We start from the raw sequence: 23,772 nt of genomic DNA, 5'->3' as shown, positions 1-23,772 counted from the left end.
ACGGGTAGTCACTGGGTAGTTACTCTATGCGCAAGCCGTGCAGCTTTGCTTTTTACATCTGCGGCCCTTTGTTTAAGCCTGACTGAAGAGGGATGCATTTGTGTCTGGCCAGGGATGGCCAACACCTCTGTTGCAGGTCGCTTCTCTCCCGTGAGGCTCCGTATAATGCTCAAGGGTGATAAACTCATCGCCTTGCGCCATATGCTGTAAGTGCGAATGAAAGCGTGCAAGGGTGAGCCAACGAACGCGGCTCAATCTCATAGAGGATAGCAATAGGGGCTTGTTGGTACGGCATATCTTATTTTGTTATAGCGCAAGCTTGACACGGACAACAGAAGGCACATCTGACACACACAGCGCTGTGTGTGTCAGATGTGCCTTCTGTTGTCTGTGTCAAGCTTACGCTATAACAAAATAAGATCAATCTCGTATGCGCGAGCGAGGAAGGAGGGGTAAGGTGGGGCGGATGCGCGCCCTCTCCTGTCGCACGCGAGGCACGGGCTCTATGGCACGGGGGTGAAGCGGTGGGAGGGAGGGAGGCATGTTCTTCTCCAGCGGCGGCTGCTGCTTATGGAGCGGCCATGCGGGTGCCGTATCTTGAAAGCGATCTACGACGTGGCCAAAGTGTGCGCCCACCTAGGCTTCATCTTGAAAGCAATCTGTGATGTTTGGAGAGTGCTCATAGTGCTGGTAGCTTCGTATGTGACAGGCTTTCTACGTTTTGTTCGCATTGAAGCGAGAGCCGTTCGAAGGTCAATTTGCTTGCTGTTACTGTGGCAATTCCTCACTCCAGCTTTTTTCAGTGAGTTTCCGCAGTCATCGAGCGAGATGTGTTCATGTTTACCTGTGCGCACAGGACACTGTACTTGTTAATTTAGTTAGTATGCGAATGTTTACAAGTTGATACGGCCGATAAAGCTACTATCATTACTACGTATAGCTATCTACTAATTTGCTATCGTAATCGATGCTTCGCTTTTCGGGTAAAGCTGCGTCATTTTTTTTTCCTCCGCGCCAGTCGGCACGACGAATGCGCAAATGGAGCAAGAGCCATGGAGCAAGAGCTTGCGTGTTGGACAATGTTGGCCGCGTCCGGTTATGTTGGTTGCGCCAGTGCTTCGAAGTATAGGCATTGTTGTTCATGCCAACGGGACGTAGCGTGTATGCGTGCGTGCTCATGCCATATCCGACTATATATGCGCCTTAACCGAGCTATTTTTTTCTCTGACTTTCATTAGTTCGAATTTTGTATAATTCGAATTTTGTAGCATCCCCACCGAACTAGAATAAACTAGCTTTTACTGTATAGGCACCAGACACTGTCATTTAGGCATGTATAGGCTCAATTAATAAAAACTTCCACTGTGCATCTGAGAATAAACTACAATTTTTTAAGGAACACAGCCCACTAAACTCCTGTTTTGTGAAATTCACTTTATTTTCTGGATAAAACAAGAATGAGGCATGTTGCGTATGCTGCAAGATTTATCTGAAATTTAGTGTGACTAGACACCATGACAAAGTTGGGAAGACAGGGACAAACACACTAGCTCAAGATTTTCAGGTATTGTGTTGCGCCTTTCTTTACTCAGAATTGGTTTGTATGCAGTACTAAAGGAAGGCTTAACATACACCAAAGCTAAGGGAGATACTTGTACTTTGAAACTTTCTATAATCCAATGCCCTCTATGATTCTAAGATATTCGCCGGTCAGAACCTTTGACAGTTCTTTTCAGTACTGAAAACCTGAGATTCTTGTCTGAGACAGGTTGAAGTTTTGAACTAATGATCAGCAACATGTTCATTGGGGATTGCAGTGAACCTTACCTGAACTTCCAAAATGAGCCCCACATTTCATGTCAGAGTTGCACCGAAGCATTCAAGTTTCTCAATGATGTCAGACAAAAACATGAAGTCATAGTGCACAAGTACGCTAAGTCACTTTCAAGTGAATCGTTGCATAGTGCAATTCGAGCCCTTCTCACAGCGACGTTCTCATCGTTTACAAAGCTTTTACACCAACAAAGTTCTTGTGGTATTAATCAGCTGCCTTCAGCCAGGTTTCCAAGCAGGTGATAACATTATAAACAAACTAAGGCTAGGTCAAGACATAGAAGAAGGCATTTTTAGCCTCTGAAGATGTAATACGTATAGACATCAAAATTGAAATAGGCATTTATAGGCTCAATAAAAGGGCCACTAAATATTTTTAGGCCCGTAGTGTGTACTTATATAGGCACGATAGGGACATCAGGAAAAAAATAGACATGTTGCCTGAAGTTCCGGTCTCTAAATGTTATCATGAGTCTGCTTCTGAGAGTTACAAGAAAAGGATATGATACAGAAGGCAGATCTGTATCTCTTGACCTCTCCTTAGATTGTTTTTGTTATTGACGTGCTGCTGTGTGGACACTGCCACATCTGTCTGAGAACCGCTTTTTGGACATGCTCGACTATTTGGACTTCTTCAAGGCTATGTCATGTGTTCCATTGTGCCAGTGCATTAGGGTAACTGAAAATTTTGATGCCATGCTATATTTTACTTGGCTTTTTTGTATGTGGTCTGTGTGCCCCATCGATTTAGTATCACTGCTGGATTATCAAAGCAGCTATGCTTGCACATTTTGCCTTTAGTTGTACAGGGCATCACTGTTGTTACGAGTCAGTGTACTCCGAGTTTTATCCTCACTTGAGAGACAGTTGTTAGTGGGGGGTGGGTGATTTCTCCTCATTTTGCCGTAAGTGCTTCAAAGACTGACTGGTTGGCTTGGCGCAGATAGTTGCTGCGCGTTGGCGCATACTGTATTACATGCAGAGGGATGTAGAGGCTTTTGAATTTAGTGCTCACTGAAAAAGGTCTACATGCTTTGTCTACCGTTGGATCAAAATGTTTTGTGTTGGACCCGTGTTCCCAATGGGTCCTCTGTCATATAGGCACCTGCTTGATGCTCACTTGCTGTTCTCTGCTACTCCTTTTGCTGCTTACGCACGCTGTAGTGCCCTTGCTTTTGCAAACTTGTATGGTGCGCTGAATTGCCAAGTCACATTGCTGTACATTTCTTGCATGATTATTGTGGCCTTGCTGCCTTGTGAATGAAACAAATATACATCACCATAGATACTGCCGGGACTTAGCCAGCGCTCTCTTTGCTTCATAAAACAGTGACTATACAGTCAAACCTCGATATAATGAACATGGATGTGTCAAATTGTCAGATATAATGTGAATCTTAGTCTTTTTCTGGCAATATCTGCACGTAACAGATAGAGTAAAACCTTGTTAAACAAGTTAGGATTTCACGGGGCCGAAAAAAATGTCCGGATCAATTTAATGTTAAAATATTGAGGGTATCAAGTGAATAAACAGATGCTTACTATATCAACACGCTTTTACTTAATGAATCAGCTAGTCTTGTTTATACAGTCACCGACCGATTTTCTAGACCTGGTGGGAAACAAAAAATAGTCCGGAAAATCGAACAGTATAAAAACTTGTTCACTCCCCCCCCCCCCCCCCCCCCCAAATAATTTGATTAGGCTTAGAGTGGCTTAAAAGAAATCTCTAATAATGCCCTGCTTCATACTACGTTTGGAGGTGTTCAGGTTTGCTTGAATTTGCGCAAGCGTGACGTCATCTCCATATACAGTCGACAAGAGTGTCACCGCTTTGGCGATCTCTGTTGGCAGATATCGCCATGTAGATCGAAGAAATGAGCCACGTTACTTTGCACCACATGGCTCTTGCGAAGGCACGAGAGGTGGCACCGATCACACAAGTGCAAAGCTGCTCAAACACACACAAAGATGCGACGTCTCCGAGACATGGCAATAGCAACCGAAAGTTTAAAAAAAGGAAAAGAAAAAAAACATGAAGCAACTGATCTCGCTAAGGGAGTATGATGATAGTGCTGACCTGGAGTGCTGACCTGGAGTGATAGTGCTGACCCTGGAGTGTTTTGTCAGCTAATGAAGAGCGGCATGGCCCCTGAGACTGAATGATGGAGCGCATTGTCTATTGATAGCTTGCGCCTCCCAATCTTGGAGGCTATACAGCAGACCAGTGGAAGCTAAGCCAGCAGAAAATCCAACATGTCAGCCGTTAAAGTCAGGTAGCATGCCTTGGAATGAGTGATTTAGTCCGGAAAATCGAACTTTGGGGCCTAAATTCGTCCGAAAAATCGGTCGTAAAAATGCATTAGCTCTATGGGAACCCTGACAGGGCATCTATGAAATCCGGAATATCCATCAGTTCCGAATTTTTGGAGTCAGAAAAATTCGTCAGCTGCTGTATTTGGCACAAAAATGTGGAAGCTGCAAATCTCGTCATCTTGTGACTGATTAGCGCTCGCAGTGGCAAAGGCCTCCTGACTTCCTACGCAGTGCGGTCACAGTGCAATATCCAGGTCTTCATATGAGACATGCTTTCACTACTGCGTGCACATCCTGATTATTTTTTCGCCCGTGAGCTGGTCAACAACAGATCGTCTGTCCATCATGTAGCCGGCAAGTTTGATGCTAGCATGCGGGCCACGGTAGACTCTCTCCTCATCTTTGACAGCTTATGCTATATTTGTGCCATTGCTCGTACATTGCACTGAATCAAAACAAGATTACTGCTCTCGACAATAGTTGCAGTCGAAACTATAGGAGTGGAGCTGTCAATGGGTGATCTTGGATGGCGACCACGCAGTTTTGAAGGCATTCGGCCAACATGCACTGAGTCGAAACGAAACTACTCTTTGCCATATCCGCTGCGAACAAAACTGTAGTTGCTGTTGACGCAACCACGTATAGCAACTACGCTGTTTGAAGGCACACGGCCAACGTGCAGTGAGTCAAAGGGAAACTACTGTTTGCTGCAACCGCTGCACACAAAACCATGGTTGCTTTTGATGCGATCATAGATGGTGACTGTGCAGTTCTAAAGGCACTTGGGCAGTGCACTGTCACGCATGATGGTAAATACAAAAATAAAGGCTGTAGCTATAAAGCTGCAAACAGGCGCGACGTGCTTCAAACTTATTAGAGACTTTTAGCGTGTCCGCTATTCTGGCAAACTGGGGCGGTTTGGGCAGATTACTGGATGGTCGGGGGCGTAAACGTTAGCGGCCGGAGCAGTGAAGCCGCCTTGTGTTGTAGAGCTCAACCTTACAAACACAGAGCTAAAATTGCAGTAACCTACTTTATTCTGCTTCGCATGCCGGTGCAAAATTTCAGCAGCGGCGTAATTGTGTTCACAATTACGCCGCTGTCGAAAACTTACACCCCAGCTAAGAAGAATATATAATTGGCTCTGTGTTCAGGTTGAGCTTTGCACCACCAGCTGGCGCCTCCAATCTGGCCACTCACATTTATGCCCCCATTCATCCGGTAATCCGCCCGAACTGCCCCAGTTTGCCGGAATAGCGGACACGCTAAAAGTCTCTGTTATTGCTCATGTACGGTTTCCACTGGTGACTACGGCGATGTGGATTCTGCCTGTTTGTTTCGGTTGGACACTACTGCTGCTATTGCTGTTTTAGGTCGCACATTTGCAGTGCTCTGCGCTCAATGCGCTCCGATGGTTGTCAGAATTAATCGGGTGTATGGCCAAATACATGTATCTCCGAATTAACAAGTTTGATGCCATGAAATAATGCATACGCCTGCCAGGGCCAGAGAACAAGTTTGAACTGTCCGATTTTCCAAAATAATGTGGGTCAAATTAATGAGGTCTTATGTATGTGCTCATGACAAGTATCACCTGCCATGGTTGCTTAGTGGGTATGGTGTTGGGCTGCTAAGCACAAGGTCGCGGGATCAAATCTGGGCCATGGTGGCTGGATATCGATGGGGGCGAAATGCAAAAACACCCGTGTACTTAGATTTAGGTGCTCGTTAAAGAACCTCAGGTGGTCCAAATTTCTGGAGTGCCCCACTACACCGTGCCGCATAATCAAATTGGGGTTTTGGCACGTAGAACCCCAGAATAATTAATTTATTAATAACGAGTATCAGGAATATGTACAGTGTAATGAGATGTAACACTGTTTTAAAGAGGTTTGGGTGTAGTCACCTTTAAAAAATAATAATAAATAAGCAAGGAGTAATGGCTAGAGCATAGGCTAACCCTGCACCATATTTTATGCAGTAAGTGTAGTTAAATAAAGGACATGTCTGCATGAGCCAGCTTGGAAAGCAAAAATGACCTGCTTATATACTTTTAGTGTTAACATGCTCAACCCTTTCCGCAATTGTCAAGCCTGCTTCTTAACGTTGCACTTTTGCCAAACTAATTGTGCAGCATCATTGAAATGATAACGAAGTACCATGTGTGCATGCTGGCATTTCACAGTTGCACATGTTGTTGTGGGTGAGAGCCACATTGTCATTTTCCATTTTGCTGCGGAAGTCGCACTCACTGTACGCATGCCCATTGATTTGAACAGTGGCTGTGAACAGCTGGTGCCTCTAGGTTGGCAAGCTGCTCTGTGGGCAAGCTGGCTTGGCAACTAGAAGAAAGGCCTGTTCACAGAACCGCCGAAAAACGTAATACTAACGTCGGCGTACTGTACAAAGACTGCCTTGTGTTGAATCATCTGCTTTCCCAAGTCATTATCATATCTGCTAAGCTGTGACATTTGAATATTGTTCTGCTTTTCCTTAACTGAGATGAGTAATTTGGCCCTGCACGCTTAAGTTTATGCTGCTCTTAGAACAGCATCCATTAGTGTTGTCTGCCTGCATGTTGTTTACTGATGGGTTATGCTCTTAATGCACTGCCATTGTGTTGATGCTGTAGTTTGAAACTTGACAACACAGGTAACACAGCCCTACGGAGCTGTTATCTGCCTACTTAACCTACAGCTTTGTTACAACATTGGATTCTTTATGGCTTTGTTGTAACATGCCATGGTGGCTTGAGTCTGCTAGAATTTGGCTAATTCCTTGGTAATAATATATATATAGATATATGGCAATCTTTAGATTGCCCTTTATAAAACCTTGAAATAGTTGCAACAGAACATGGTCACTGTATGTGGTTACAGATATCTGAACCAAGCCACAATTAAACACAGTCGTGAGCATCACAAAGTTCAAGTTAATCACTTGTCTGAGCGTCGTTGTATAGTGTGCATAGGCTTGACAGCTTAGCCAGAAGCTTAAATCCTTTCCTCTTCTTGTGGCAATACCTTGCCACATTCTGGAACGCTTTCTTTTGTCTGGAAGCTTGCACCTGATGTTGGCCAGCTTCAAGTGAGCATGGTGAGCAGAAATGACCAGAGCATGATGGCATGCCTGAGAATGTACAACACAGAGGGCTGTATGTACTTGTGGCAGCGACCACTTCCAAAGTGCAGAAGTCGCATCATAGCACGGCCATTGCCTATGTGCAATAGAAGATGTCAGTTTTAAAGGACGTGATAAAGGAAAGTTGCAGACATTGCTCACAATTTTTACGAAGAGGGTTTGGTTTCGAGATGGGTGGTGATGGGGAAGACACTCTCAGCACTATGCCTGACTATCTGTAACATGCATGCCAAGTGCACGCCTGTGAAAAATGAAGCACATCACAACAAAAAGGGCTGTTAGAGGCTATTGCACTTATGATGTAATGAATGAGTTGCTTTTACATAGGGCTAAAGTTTAGTATGTCTGAAAGTGACGTAATGCCTCAGTACCAGTCTCAGTAACAGAGAAGCACCAGGGTGGTGTGTTGGGACAATAATTGTTCATGCAACATTGGTACTCCCAAACCACTTTATATCTCTGACCATGTCTGGCCCTGGTTTGGTTGATATAATAAAGAAGTAATTATGTTGTACTAGTTTGGAAGTCAGGCCAAATACATCCCAGCAACGTTTGTAAGCTCTTTACACAGAAATTCACAAAAGGATCATACAATTTTTTACGCCACTGGATAGCAACTTCGGTGCTGCGGTTTTTATCTGAAAAATATTGAAACATAAATAATACTGCAACCGTATGCAATACATTGAAAGAAAGTTTGGCTTCCATGTAACGCATAAATGCTGAGAGAATTTTCAAAGAGCAATGCATGAATTTAGCCGAACAAAATGTTTTGCCTTCAGTGCCCTTTTAAGTTGTACATGGGTAGGAACATGTTGTTTGAGAAGTAGGTTTCTGAACTTTCTGCTGCTGACACTTCTGCTGCCTGTTTTTAACTGGATTCCGCTCCTTGGGCCTTGCCTGCTATGCATGAGTGTACACCTGCACGCATGCACGTGTTGTTCTGGCAGGGGACTTGGCGGGACGAGAGCATTCCATGTCACAAGTCCCCACTCTCCACCAATAACACAAGGGGCAGTGCCCCAGGTGGGTTGCCAATAACACTGGGCTCTTTATGTTGAAGGGGCTCTTTCTCCTCTCGGTACTGACCTCCCCTTCTCCCTCCTGTGCCATCCGCGTGCCTGTAATGCCATGATGCTGCAAGGCATCGTCTGCTTTGTGGCTGCAGAAGTGCTCCCTCCGCTAACGGCTGCTGAGGACGGTCACTCTCCGCTTCTTGTCTCGTGAGAATTGTGAGATCTTCAGTGCCTTATGTTTGGAGTAGATGCTACTTCTAACAACATCATATATTTAAGTGCTGTGTGTGCACAGAAGAAAGACTGCACTGGGCGAGTGCCGACTCTTGTACAGTGAAATCTCGTTGATACGATCCCGTTACGTATGATTTCCCAGCTCTAATGTTCACAATTGAGAACATGAAAAATGACCCAATGCAGTTAAGTTTCCTTTTTTGCCAGTTCATGCCTACCTGGAAAACAGGATCTTGTAGCACCAACATTCAGTACATTGCCAAACTGTGATCATGTGATACGTTTTCCAGCTGCTAAATCCCAGGTAAAGAAGAAAAGACACAAGGCGTGCACAATCGAATACGGTAGCCACCCTCCGCTGCAGCTTCCCTGCAACACTCGGCCATCCGTCTCACGTGAAAACACCGATGTGCACTCAGTTTCCTATTCCGGCACCAGCAAATCTCCTTCGCCGCATTCACAGCTACCTTTGCCAACCCTTCACCTATCTGTTTTAAAGTGCGTGGGGTGTAGTTCCGTTGAAAGTCTACTGCAAGCTTTTAATAGGTGGTATCCCAAATGCGCCGCTGCTCCCTACTACTATTAGCGCGAAGTGCGCACCGTGTTTTGCCAGCATTGTAAGCGTCGTATGCTCGCGTCACACACCAGGTTGATTTCGTCCTGGTTTCTTGTTGCAGTCTTAAAATGCTGTGCAATATGAAAACAACAATGCATCTCGGGTCGCTTGGGGTCTCATCAGCTTGATATGCGTGGGCACCTCGTGCAGCAATGACTTGCACTGAATGGGCACGTGAATACTTCCTGCCAAAATGCCCCACCCGAAGAAGCTGCTGAGCAAGGCAAAACTTGAGGAGTGCAAACATAAGCTTGCTGAAGCCGAAAAAATGACAACGCTCGAGCCCCGCTAGCTTGGCACGTGTTGACATCTCATGCTGCAATGATTTGTGCAACACTTCGCATTACGTAACTGTTAACTGCACTTAAGTCTGTTAAACTTTTCAGTGAATTCGGATCGTAGGTTTTTTTCTCCTGTTCTTTGTTTCAGAACGTATGAACGAGGGTCTACTTTATTTGTTAATTGCAACACCTCTATCTCTTTGTCTTTCTTTTATATCTGTGTGTGTTCTCACATTCTAAGGGATATACGAACACGGGAAAATGCTTTCTTCCGACGTTTTGGCAGGGTTCCTGCCTTGGTCGGCTGTGAGAAAGGCCAGACCCCAGCCAAAATATCAAAAGAAAATTGTTCTGTTTACTTGCACAATAAACGTACTTCTAAAGTACACGCACCCCCAACTTTTCTCTTCCAAATTAAAATCGTTCTCTGCTCTTCCAATGGGAATTGTCATATTTCAGTGTTTACAAAGTCTGTATGCACTACTGGCGGAAGCAGCACGACAAGTCGCTCGCTACGAATTGGACGCACCATGCTTTGCGGGAGCCAAAGACTGGAGTGCTGTCACTATATTTTCAATTCAAATGGTGGTAATGTTTATTTACTGCCAATTTAAGTTATCGAATACATTTGCTTGTCATTAGTCTTCTAAATTTTTGCTTTTTCGAAAAATGTTCTGATAGAATTTGCTCTGCATACCCCCAAATTTGCCTCATTTTTTTAAAAGAGCGTTCATTGTGTGAGTAAATATGGTTAATGGTCTCATGTGTTTGTTCCTTCAGAGTTCCATAAAACAACTGGATCCGGTGGTGCATTTACTTGTGTACAGGGCATTCCAGCGAAAAGTAACAAACGTCTTAAAAATGACAGTGTGCTAGGGGGCTGAAACCAGCTCAGTGGTGTTGAGAATCACACAGCATAGTCTGCAGTATTTATTAATTAGTATAACCCATTACGTAACTTTTTAAATATTGGCTTCACCAAGAAAGTGTCAGTATGAAAGTTGTAGATCACATTTAAAGATGGCTGACTGAAGTGTTTGCAACTATGTACCGTTGATAGAGCTTCTTGTACTTGACTTTAAAGAAAGCCCGTGATATACAAAAACAAGCAAGGGATGGTGCCATTATTTTAGCGCTCCCAGATGACTGATCAAGAAAGGAAATCCTCTTGTCTCTGCAGCGTCGTCCACAAATACAAGCAAAGCCCTCGAGCGGCCAGTCGCTTGGTAATTTTCCGTGTTTCATGGGCTTCTTTCATGCTCAGAAAAACACTCTTATGTAGCATTTATTGAGCAACAGAAAGGTGTATCGGGAGTTTTTCATGTTGCTCTGCAATTTTCTCATTGAACTTTTGATCTAAATGTAGTATTTGAAAAGTTGATTAATTAATTAAGACTAATTCTGTAATTAGGTATAATGCAAAAGATAATCTGAGTATCTCCAAGTAACAGCAAACAACATTACCATTGTTCTGTCCAGCTATGTGGCATTTGTATATTTTTAAAGTTTGGTCAAGTTACGGGGGACACCCTGTATACTGTATAAAATGAGAAGGGAAACCGAGGGGCCTGATTTTCACTAGTGAAGTCATAAGAAGTCATGTGTCATTGTTTGCTGGCTTCTTATGATTTAACAATATATATATATATATATATATATATATATATATATATATATGTATGTATACTGTTTATAAACTGTCCACATTGCATCACTTTCTCAAGAAATAGGAACTCAAGATGTGCTGTAAAATGCTTTGATGTTCCAGCTAATATTCCTGCAGGAGGATTGCCATTTTAGGAAACGGTCCTGCTTTGAATACTGACCGATTTCGATTCTGCAGTTAAAGCAATTAATCAAAATTATAATCAGGTAAATATTGGTAATTAGCCTTTTTAATCCGGAATCTTTTTCGCCCAAGAAAAGCATTCGTGTTACAGTTTGAAATACTTGCATGTGAGGTAAGATCGTCCAGAATTATGGTACTTGCACATCACTTGCTACCTCAGGTGATATTTGTAGACTTGTTTAAAGATAACTGAAATGCGCACCTGGGACAAAAAAAAATATGCCATTATCTTTGCAAGTTTTTACCCGGAACAAACATAGACTTGGCAGGTGAACGGTCTCACATCTTATGTCAGTCTTTAAAGCAGTCGCTTTTGTAGAGGCGACTACTTGGAATTACGTGCCTGAATGGATGCAGCCGTACAGGCATTTAAGTGCTCACCCTCGTTGCAGGCACCCAGTGCAAAGCATTGTTTTCTGAATCAGAGATGGCGACATGATGACAAATTTTTTCTGGATGATCGCACATGGCGTCAAAATGTTGGTTTTTCTCACTTAAGCATCTGATTTGGATTTATGACCTCAGATTTGGTATGTCACGAAATGGCGACAACAGGGTAGAAGAGGTTAGCAATGATATTGGCAATTTTGTGCAAATTCCAATGTCAGCTGCTGCTATGAAGCTTTGTCTGCAAAAATTATCATTTTGTCTTGAACACCCTATTTTTTAAGTATAGTATGAAACAGTTGTCACTGAAACATGTGGTGTATATCTGTGCGATACATGTCGTGGTGCTCAGGGAAAACGTGGGGAAGGCGGGAGATGGAAATTCAAGATGATGACCAAAACGAGAACAAAGTAAAAGCGGGAGCTAACGTTTCAACAAGTGGACTTGTCGTTTTCAAGGCAACATATGCTTTCCTTGGTACAGTATATATAGGTAGGGTTCTCCTAAAGGGGAGAAGGGGTAAGATGGGGGGGGGGGGGCAACAACCGAAGGTGTGTTAGTGGCGAGGGTGTAGAATTGCGAATAAAGGAGTGCTGTGCACAAGGGCGGTGACACGGCCATGTGTCAGCTGGCATGTCAAAGGCCGTGTGCACAACAACACCCTCTGTTACCTGCTTTGCTGGTGGTCGTGGGCTATTGTGTCTCCGAAAGAAAGAAAAAAAAAAAGGAGCGGCAGAGAACGATGCTTGTAAAAAAAAAAAAAAAAATTACTGAAATGGAATAGCTATATAAATAAAAGAAAAAAAAAAGGGAAAGAAAGGCTCATTCTTCTGTGCTCTGTCTATTTGTCAGCACTGTAGTTAACGTTGCTGTAGTACTGACTTGCCATACTTGTTACTGTACTCCTAACAAGTTTTGTTGTGACTATTTCTAATATACTGTGTATGCTGCTTCTAAAAGTGTACCCTAGTGCCACATAGTGTTACTTTTTCATAGTGTTAATGTTAGTGACATTTGGAAGGCTGAATATGATGCAGATGAAGCTGTTTATATTATACTTTCATAATAGCAAGTATTCATGTTGTGTATATCTTGAATGTACATAATGTTGTGTGAATTAATGTGGTAGTTGTCTTCAAGGGTAGCAACTATTGCTCTTAAGAAGTTTAGCTCATTTGCAGTCGACTATGTTTTTTTTGTTCTCAACATTTTGGTTCTAACCACTTGAGATTACTTTTTGTGTTCAGGCAGCAGTGCATCTTAAACAAGAGTGCTGATATTCACTCTGTGAAGCTGAGGGAGTGGGCCAAATAGAGTTGGGGGTTGACTTTGATAGAGTTGACTTTGACTTTATGCTAAACGTATACATATACAATGTATCGTACCAACGAGGTGAGATGCAAGGAAACAGAAACAAATGGCCCAAATGGGCTTATATACTGTGAAATCTATGCTCTCACATGGATGTCATTATCACTGTGGTTTGGGTGTGTAATTCAAGAGTGAAAACACTGTCCTTCACTTTCTGCAGTTGTAATCAACCTTTTTGCACCAAATTAATAGAGGCATGGTTTTGAAAGAATATTGTAACAGTCTAATCTGGTGTGGGATGCTTGGAATCTAGAAGTTGTACTGCTTCCTTTTCCTTGGCAGGGCCTTACCATGGACACGAACGCACTTTCCTTGGATGGCTATGGGGGTAGTTCTCAACAAGCCCAGCAGCAACAGCAGCAGCATCAGCAACAGCAGCAACAGCAGCAACAGCAGCAGCATCAGCAGCAGCAACAGCATCAGCAGCATCAACAGCAGCAGCAACAACAGCATCAGCAGCAGCACCAGCACCAGCACCAGCAGCACCAGCACCAGCACCAGCAGCTGGGCTACTACCCACCCCATTCACCACAAGTTCTGGGCCAGAATCCCGGCTCTCCTCTGGGTTATCCCCCCTCATCACCTACCCTATCCCAAGTAAGTGACCACTTGTAAGTTGTGAGGCTTCCGCTGAGAAGTTTTCATCTTCTCTTTCTTGTAACTATAGTATTTCTCATCCTGGTGGCTAGGGTTGTGATCAGGCAGATTTTTTGCCTTGAAGTGAGCATAATACCCTTTTCTCAAGTATAACACAATACTGAATCAAAGAAGTTCAGTCTAACTTCTGAAGCATGCTTAGTAGGCTTGAGTGCATGTTCTTGATTGCAGCTTTTTTTTCTTTCCTTCTGTCTCATTTATTAATCAGATGTGTGGGGTGAGCGGTGTCTCGGTGTTTGAGTGAAAGCATTTCATAAACATACACTGAGGATCTCTCAAGGTTCCCCTTTTGTATGCTCCTGCTTGCACGACAAAGTTGGACACTGCACATATTAAAAGTCCTTGAATGGCCTATGGAAGGTGTATAGAGCAACTGGAAGGTTTATGTTGTTTACCAGGGGACGTATCCTGTAGGAGTCCACGTAGTGGACATGTCCATTTCGTCTGCTGCTGAAGTGCTCATTGGCTGTGGTGCCTGGCTGCTGTGGACGCGCAGGTCAGCCCAGCCAATCAGAACTTAACGGCAGACAAAATGGACGTGTCCACTAGGTGAACTTCTGCAGAATACCTCCACAGGTTTGGCTATGATGTCTGCTAACGTTAATTTATTTTAGTGGATTGGGGCTTCAGTGAGCACAGGGGCATGCTTTTTCAGCACGTATCCCATGACTCTGCCTTACTCTCTTATGGTGGCAAGACGCAAGTGCATGTTGCCACTGCAGTAGAAAACTATGTCCTGCTAGTTAACCCTTTCGCTGTCACGGACGTACCGGTACGTCATCGCGCTTCCCCCCCACGGTGTCACTGACGTACCGGTACGTTCTCTATCGTGCGTTCAAAATTTCGCGCCTGAGCGCAACGCTGGCGCTCCTGAATTGGCCACGCCATCTGTTGACTCTTTCTACAAGTTCGTATATTCTCCCCGACCTGTGTTAACCCATGTATTGAAGAGTACGGTGCGACTGCCACTCCCCACTTTCTCTTTGCTGAGTGGCGCGGTGGCTCCGCGTTCGCTGGATCATGCATCGCGCGCGTGTGGTTATGGGTTCAAGGGTTGTTCGGCCATCTCCGCTGGTTTGAAGGTTTTTATTTTTCTTCTGTTGGTGTGTCCGCTACGCCGCGTCAAGTTCAGGCGTACGTGCCGTTGCCTCTCCGAAAAGAGTGACTCGATTGCTGCTTTCGCTCTCTCGCCGAACCCTCGCTTCCGACTTGCAGCAGTAAACGTAAAGCCCTTCGAACTTAAGTTTACCCTTTTTCTATCTCCCTCTGTCTTCTTGATCATGCAACGTCCCATTTCTCTCCGTTGTGCGGGCGACTGAAAGCGCATCCTCCCAGCGTGCGGTTACTTTCGGATGGCTGAGCGCGCGGGACCTTCGTCTGCTCATTGGTGCGGTGGCTCAATTCCGATTTAGAATACGAGCCGAGCTCGGATTCGGTCTCGGACAGAGTCGCATGCGAGGAAGGGGGTTCCGCATCGTCAGATTCGGATGTTGAACGGATTTTATAGTCAGGCTGATGATGATGATGATGTTTACTAACAGCAGCTGCAGAACACTGAAATGTGCATATAGCATTGACTACGTTATTTGTATACCAATCATAATCAAAAATAAATTGCTGTGTTCATTCCCTGTTATGCTCGTTCCCTGAAACCAAGCCGACACTGGGGGTGCGTCACGGCCAGAAAGGTCCGACAGCGAAAGGGTTAATGCTATTGCCCAAGTGTGAATGCTTGAGCATGCACATTGCCTGGGGTGAATTGAAGGATGTGGCTACGTAGTCATTTACAAACTGCACACATGGTGACCTTGTCAGCATTTGTAGGCCTTGTAGCTTGCTTTGAGGGCTGGCAGATCCTCTTGATGTTTTTTTCTTTTCTATAAAATTAGTGCATTGCTGAAAAGTGGGGTAGAGGGACAGCAATGCATTAAGAATGGCTGGCCGCAGACAGGGGCAAGTCTTGATGTTTGTAAAGTTAGGTGAGCATTCTTCTGCTTTTCGTGAATTCTATATTTTGCCTAAATGTGTACAGTCGCCAACTGATAATTCGGACTTGATGGGGCCCCATAAAATTCTGATTAATTGGGTATCCGAAATAACGGATTCACGAGAAAATGAGTGACTTTATTCCAGACATAGCCAATAAAAGCTTGTTAATGCGTTGTTATTTGCATGCATGCTTGTATGTAACCAGGTCAGACTTGTACGTAAAGAATTACATGCAACTAATTACTTGTAATCAATTCAATTTTTCAGTGTTCTTGTAATTGATTGATTGCTTTTTTCTACTTAGTAACAATCATTGTAATTCAATTACTCTTTTCAGTAACCAATTATACATGTAACCAGTTACTTTGTTGGTGAGACAAACTATAACAGGCAACGTAGCTTTGAGCACTTTAATTTGGTGGGTCTGGATCCACCAGTAGGGATCGTATGTACGCATCGTGCACAGTAGTAGCATGCACATTGAGGGAATTTTCAGTGTGACTGATGATCTCTTCACAAGAAAACGAGGGAAGATGACCAACGAAAATTCTGCAAAGAAGTTGTTAGCAAAGACAAACAATGTGCGAAGGGCTGCAGAGGGCACACTGAAAGTGCGAGGCCAGCTCATTCGATTTGCTGTATTTGTGCAGTGCTAATAGAGAGTTTTAGTTTGTCCGGTACTCCGATGAACGCAGGCGAACTGAGTGTTTTACAGGAGGGGTGAAGGCAAGCATGTGAGCAGCCTGGTGGCATAGAGCTAACCAGACAAACAGCTAATATTGCCTTAATCAGTGTATTTTACTTTGCTGCCGGTGTAAATTTTCGGCAGCAACATAATCGTGTTGCTGCCAAAAGTTTACTCTAGGAGTGAAGCAGAATGCACTTGATCACTGCAGTATTAGCTCTGTGTTTGTCTGATCGAGCTCTGTGCTACCAGGTGGCTGAAACATGCAGAATGTTCACGTTTGTGCCTCCATTCATGCGATAAAATGCCCAGTCTGTTTGCGTTTACCTGAATACCGGACAAGCTAGAAAGTTATATGAAAGGCTGTGAGAAAAGTTATGTAAAAGTAATTGATTACATTTTATTATTACTCAATTACTTTTGTGGGGCAGTAATTGGTCGCTGTAATCGATTACATTTTTGAATGAAGTACAGTCGATCCTGCATATATCGAACTCAAAGGGGATCGCGAAATAGTTCGATATATCGATAATTCAAAATATAAAATATGCATGTCAAAAGCCTCTCTAACAACTCCACACATCTCAAGGCAGTTTCCCGATGTCGTGACCAACAGGAACTTACCGATCTGTGCCTCTAAGGCACGTAAAAAAACAAAAACACAGCGCGATGACCAGAGCATTTTATTTCGGAAGAAAAAAATCTGTGGCACCAGAAACTTGGGGGTGATCTGCTTTAATGGTTAGACGACATGATGGGCCGAACAATTTTCAAGAAGACAAACTTTGCGACCAGACTTCTCCAGTTCGGCATCCCACGCCTGTAGCCACTCAACGAAAAAAGTGTGTGTCATCCAAGCTTTCTTATTGGACGTGTATCGATCCGGGAGGCCTTTCGCGTTCTTAAAACAGCTTGGCGACCTGCTCTTTTCGATAACCAATGGCCGTAGTTTGCATCACCCATCCATATTTCCAGCAAGCAAAATCAAAACACGCACTTTGCTGTTCTTACTATGGCATGCACTGCCCTTCGGATGCAGTTTTGTTTGGCAGCATTTGGCAAAACAGTGCCGTCTCATCTGCGTTGAATATTTGCGACGGCGAAAAGCTGTCGGAAATATTTGGCCACCCTTCGGACAACCACTTCTCTATGTGACTTGTGCTAGTCGCCTCGCTTTTGCCCAAAAGGGTCTTTCCGATGATGATGTAGTGACTCTTAAATCGCTGCTGCCAGCCAGTGCCACCATTGAAGCTTTCTTCTCCGAAGGCCACAGCAAACCATTTGGCCTTCTCCATGAACATTGGGCCATCAACAGGTATGTTCTTGGCACGTGTCTCCAAAAACCAGGCGTACGATGCCTTCTTGACCTTGTCAAAGGTTGGGATGTGCACACGACACGCTCCAGGGTCACTGGACTGCACTGCCTTCAGCTTAACATCGGCTTTGTTCTTGAGGATTGTACTCAGGGTGTTGCGAGGAATTCCGAATGCCGCGGCGACCGACGACTTTTTCTCGCCAGCCTCCACCCTTCGAATGATGTCCGCCTTTGTTGAAAAATCCAAATGCTTGCGTTTTTTCGCGGCCATAGCTCCTAAACACGTGCCAAAAGTGGAAAGAAAAACGCACTGCACCACATGAGTCTCAAGCCTTCGCTTTGGCCTCGTGAATAAAAGGAACAAAGTGAATCGAAAGACGCACTACTCCGCGTCTCCGCGCTACCACAAGGCCAAGCCGCACTGATCTCGTTCGTCTCGCTGCGCCTGCGGTGTCAGCCAACTAAAACATAGGAAACGGGCGCCTGCGGTCAGCGTTGTTTCCCCCCTCCCGCGTCCCTTTCACACCCAATCGCGTGCCTTTTACCCACATGCCCTTTTCTCAGAGTGCGGGGCGGCGCGCGTGAGATCGCGGGAACATCGCGAGAGCTTAGTGAGGAGAAGCGCACTTGCGGGGGTGGAATGCAATGGGCGAAGCGTACTTGCAGGGGTGGAGTATGGTGGGAGAAGCGCACTTGCCGGGGCGCAGCTCAGCACGGAGTTCGATACATCAATATGCCGGTGAACGGGAGTTCTATATACACAAACAATAGCGCTATACTTTTGCATGGGATTTTGAAGGGGATTTTTCAACTGTTCGATATAGGCAATAATTCTATATATCCGGGTTCGATATATTCGGGATTGACTGTAATTGTAATTGTAATCAGTTGCTTCTTTTCTATCGTGCGTGCAAGTCTGGACCTGGTCAGCTTGTATTTTGGCAATTGTAATGCTATCGCTACAAATGGATGAAAGTGTGGTAAATGAATGCACCATAATATCCAGCCCTGGACAACTTGAACAGAGGCCAACTGTTGCAGGTTTCCTTGCAGCAGTCTTTGTCCAGCGATTCCCTCGCTTCTCCAGTGCCCACGTTGGCACAAACATTGAGGGTGGAATCAGCATTATTTGTAACTGCTTATTGATTCTAAGCGACAAAAACTTTTTACAGCAGCCAAATACAGTGCAGTCCACTTATAACGCTATCAAAACAAACGAAAAATCCAGTCATTGTAAAGATTATTGCTATGTCTGGACTGCCGTTAAAAAAAAAAGAAAGAAAGAAAAACTAATAAACATGTCTTTGTAGTTTCGTAATCAAATTTGCCACTTGCGCTAAAAGTAGATGTAGAAAGTAGGCAGTAAAAAATAAAATTTTTATTTATAGCTCTAAACGGTGTGTCAAGCGTTAGGTGTGCTGAAATACTCAGAAATCTGCACATGCTTTTGCAGAAGTTTCAGGTTCACAACAGCAGTGTGCATCGCGTTCAGCTGCTGCATAAACGCTGGGAGCAATAATTTAGCTTGCATGAAATAAACAAGTGACTCATTTGAGGGTCAGGGCTGGGAGGCCAAACACGCACAACAAACTGAATATGCAGCCTCCAGAACTTAGTGGCTTGGCTTGGCTTGGCCTGCAATCTTGGCATGGCTGGGGAATACAGGATTGACTTGGCTTTGCTACTTTCGGTTTTAAGGAGGCACTGGCGACAACAAACAAAAACTTTGCTTGGTGGCTGAATTAGTAAGCAGTTGTACAAACTTAGTTCGAATTATCAAACAACGTGCTGTAAGGCATTAGAAATTTCGGTCATCCTTATATGTTATGTTTATGAAGGGAGTGGCGGTGCTGCAAAGCTGTCTGAATAATCGATCATGTCCAAATTATCAGCGTCCAAATTATTGGTCGGCAACTGTAATAGGGAAATGTCAGTGTGATGGGCGGTAACTAGGCATTGTGCATTTATTGCACCCGTAAATATGGACATTGCTCTTGCCAGCTGTGGTGACACCACTCAGACATTCACTTAGCCGAAAGAGTAAGCTTGAGAAACTATGTGTGCTCTTATCTCGTGTACTAGACGTTAGGGGAATGCACATTCTTAAGCGGGCATGATGCAGGCTGCAGTACATAAACTTAGCTATGACATAATGTGTTATGATAGGGAAGTATGTCATCCTATGTTTTGTTGTACGTCCTGATCACTACAAAATTCATATCTATAGAATAGACTTAGTGCCTTATGAAACTAATGGGAAACTAACGTCACTTGTGATGTGGCCATAGTAACTTGCCTAGCTGAGAGGGCTGGGCCACATCCTGTTCCTAAGTCATTGAATACACGGGCATCCTGTAGCTTTCCAAAACATATTACAGTGGAAGAGCAAGCTATACAGGGGGCTCAAAGCATGGCACGATGACATTGCAGGTGGCCAACAGTATAATGTTTAGGCACACATTTGTTTGTTTGCAGTGACCCTCCACACCTTGGGTCCTAAAGGAAGGTAGCGGCAGCCGCAAGCTTGGTGCAGGCCCTGAAGGAAATACGTTAAAACCGAAAAACTGACCACTGACCTCAGTGTCAATGGGACACCAAAATATGGGAACACGTAGTGGGTTTTAAAAAGAATAAAAGGAGGAATCGCATGTCTTGCTACATTTGTGACAATTTGTTTGCTTACTGCACCATTGTTGCCCCTGGCATATGCTTGGTGTGTTGGCTTCATAGATTGTGTCGAATCTGTCCTTTTGCATGAAATCACAGTTCTGTAGTCTGTAACCTGCTTGGCTTTTTCTTTTTTGTTGCTATTGCTTGATTGTAAGCTATGTTGCAAAATCCTTCTGTTAAACTGAGGAAAAGGTACCACATACAGTCGCTGACCAAATTTTTGGACGCTGATGGGGCCACAGAAATATGAGAAAAAATTGGGCAATTCAAAAAATTAATTTCTTTTTTACAATGCTACCAGCATGAAAAATTAATTTGCAGACATTCACTAAATGTTGTGCTTAACAAGATAACATCCACTTGAAGTTTTGTGAAGGTAGATGCTGAAGAGTCATTTCGTCTGCGTCGTTGATTGCATGACGCCGGTAGTTTAGACTGTTTTGTGCAAGTTCGCTTCCGAGTTTTCTGCCTGCACACATGTTTGCTCCTTTCTATCCATAAGCACAGAGACAAACTTGGTAGACACACTTGCAGTAGTTGTTGGCTGGTTGCCTATGGAGTTGAACACCACTTCTGGTACAGCCATCAATCTAAATTGTGCATGTGATCTTCGGCTTGATTGTTGATGAGCCACTCATAAGAACCCTGCAACCCTGCTGACCAGCGGCGAATTTTCATGGTCATGTATACTCTATTCCCTAGGCCGTTAGGCCTAACCTTCAATGCTTTGTGGAGTATTGGCAACTAAAGTTACAGTCAAGAGCTGAGCTAATGTATATCTATTTGTAGTAGCTGCACGGCACTCAAAAGGCTGAAAAAACACTATGCCAACAAAAGTGCGGCGATGTGTGATGAGCTGACCAGCACCAACTTTGTTCATGGCTGCCACCTTTGTGACTTTGTGTACGTAGGCATTAGAAAAAAGTCAGCTAGACACCATACTGCGTCCAGAATTTTGATAGCTGTTATACATTGGTTTTATGGAGATGGGTGGCCACAGTGAGGTCCGAATAATCGAGCAGGTCCAACAAATTGGTCGTCCGAAAAATTAGTCAGCGACTGTATTGACAGAACACAAGACTATTATTGACTGTTAAATGAATTTTTATTGTGGAAAACACATTGAAGAGAATAGTTCGTTCAAATGTATGTACCTGTATATATATATATATATATATAAAAAGATGTCATTTCTAAGTTACTTCTGGCATAATTATGATTGGACATCCTTTTTTAACACGTGCACACACACAACCACAGACAAGCACAATTTGATGATAAAAATGAAAGTGCATGCTGGATTGAGTCACTATGGCGGCATGCTTAGAAAGGAATGCAACACCCACCTGGTAAAGCTTGATTAGTTCAGCCAGCCGCACTGAACCTTTACAGTTGCTTAAAAGGCATCTGCGTGGAGGTTGTCCAAATGTTTTTTGTTTCAGAGCTTTTAAGTCGGTGAAGCACTAACAGTTACGATAAAGAATTCTAAGGAAACATATTTATCCTAACCTATTAGTACCATTGCCTCAGAGCTGAGTTTTGTGTTCAATATTGCAAACAGTATTGCCATGGTAGGGTTCGATTCTAAAGGGGCACCTGATGAGCTAGGTAATAATAACCAAATGATATTTCAGCGAAAGAGAGTGTACGTGTCTATCTAAACAGTGCGACTACACCATAGTGAAGTAGAAAGGCACACTAACTATAACACATACACACATTGCTTAAAGCTAGTTTGGAAAAAGAATTTAGAGAGGCTGCTGAAGAAGAACCTCAGTGCGGCCATTAACAGCGAAAGGTGTTTCTCCACATAGCCATGGGCTCCATGTAATGTTTCCGTAGCAACAAAGTAATAATAGCTGCAATTCACAGCAAAGAACCATGAAAAAAAGCCATTGCAAAAAGCCAAGGAGGAAACAGCTGCCATTGTTAACAAGTGCACAAAGGTTCTGCTCTTGTTACCTTCTAATAATAGCTTTTTCTTGCTAAGGAACGTACAAAAGTGCTTCATCCTGTTTGAAAACTTTGCCTATGCTGATCTAAGTGAGCAAGAACATGCCTCGTGTCTTGTCATCATGCTCAATGTCAAAAGACTGTTATCTCAATGACAGAAGTCTAACAAACAGACACTGTTAAATTTTGCTGCCACTCTCAGCTTGTAGATCTTTTGGCACACGTTGCTTATGCTTGTTCCTGAGCATCCTCACACATGAGCATTAACATCATGCGCCCTTTCTGCATGCCAGTTTCCCAGTGCGGCAACGTGGTGTTAAGGTGCTTTTTTGCTTGCTGCTTCTGTTGCTTTTGTGTGTGTCATTGCAAAGGCTGTTAAAATGCATGTGCAGTGTATCAAGACCTGTTAAATGAGGACTGCAGTGTATGGTTACATTGCTAAATCAGAATGAAATCAATAAGGGGTCATCTATAGAAACATACAGGATGAACAGAAAAGCTTTGTTAAATTGAGAATTGGCAAATTGAAATTAGTTATGTCGAGGCTTGAGTGTATAGTGCCACTGAAGGGAATGTTCTAAAAATGCCCAGTTTTTCCTGCATATGGGCCCATTTACACACGTTAGTGCAATTGCATAAACAACTTTAGAGAAGCATTTCCAACCATTTACATACCTGCCAACTGCCGAATTTTCTGTAAAGCCTACAAATTCAGGCTCATATTGTGATTTTATTAATGTTGTGCCAAGTTCTATAATAAATAAGTTCTGTTTACAAAGAAGTTGTATAAGAAGGTGCAACACAAGATTGCAAGAAAAATGCATGCAAATAAGAAGTTCTGATGGTACTTGTGCTGCCCTCTCGTGGCAATGCAAGACGCCATATAGGCCACCGTGGCAGAATAGGAGAGGTGGCCAAACGAGCGCCGCGAGTGTGTCGCCGCACCTCTCTAGTTTCTTCAGCAGTCGTCAGGTGGCGAAAGGGGTTTTATGTGCTCAAAGATGCGCATTGCAAGCTTTCGCTGTGCTGTAAAAGGTCGGTTATTATCAAAAATTTTCTGGCTTTAAAACGCTGTTTATAATTTTAGTAGTTTGTAGAGGCTTTCCGTTGGGCTTGCCCATAAAAATAAGTATGTCAAGCTCTATGGAGCTTAAAGATTTCTAATCGGTGCGGGCAATCTCGACAAGACGGACACATAACGCCGATCGCAAGGGACACGGCATGTATTTTTCTGGAAGCGTGAAAATTCTTACCAGCGTGTGTACAATGTAAAAAAAAAAAATGGTTTTCACGTCATTCTGGCTAGCATTGGGCTCATGGACGTAGTTGAAGAAACTATGCCAAACAAAAGTAACAAGACATTTTATGGGCATTTAACTTGTGAATACAATTATGCTATGCTAGAAACTGAGTAATTTTTCAAGGTTGCAGTGTACAATGAAATACATGCACTACGAC

The 23,772-nt window shown here is 43.7% G+C and overlaps 1 protein-coding gene across 8 annotated transcripts in view; it reads left to right on the top strand.

Annotated features, from left to right (window-relative positions):
- LOC126542247 (CREB-regulated transcription coactivator 1-like) overlaps positions 1-23,772 on the top strand; it is a 132,476-nt gene that overhangs the window by 53,671 nt on the left and 55,033 nt on the right. For all 8 annotated transcript variants that reach the window (XM_050189228.3, XM_050189226.3, XM_050189231.3 and 5 more), the window contains one exon: positions 13,328-13,642. In XM_050189228.3, the coding sequence (XP_050045185.1) occupies positions 13,328-13,642 (315 nt within the window). The remainder of the gene's footprint in view (positions 1-13,327; positions 13,643-23,772) is intronic.

This window comes from Dermacentor andersoni, chromosome 2, assembly GCF_023375885.2.
Source record: "Dermacentor andersoni chromosome 2, qqDerAnde1_hic_scaffold, whole genome shotgun sequence".
In the NCBI taxonomy this organism is placed as follows: domain Eukaryota; kingdom Metazoa; phylum Arthropoda; class Arachnida; order Ixodida; family Ixodidae; genus Dermacentor; species Dermacentor andersoni.
Note: the sequence above shows the minus strand (reverse complement) of the source record. Positions and strands in the feature narration are given on the sequence as shown.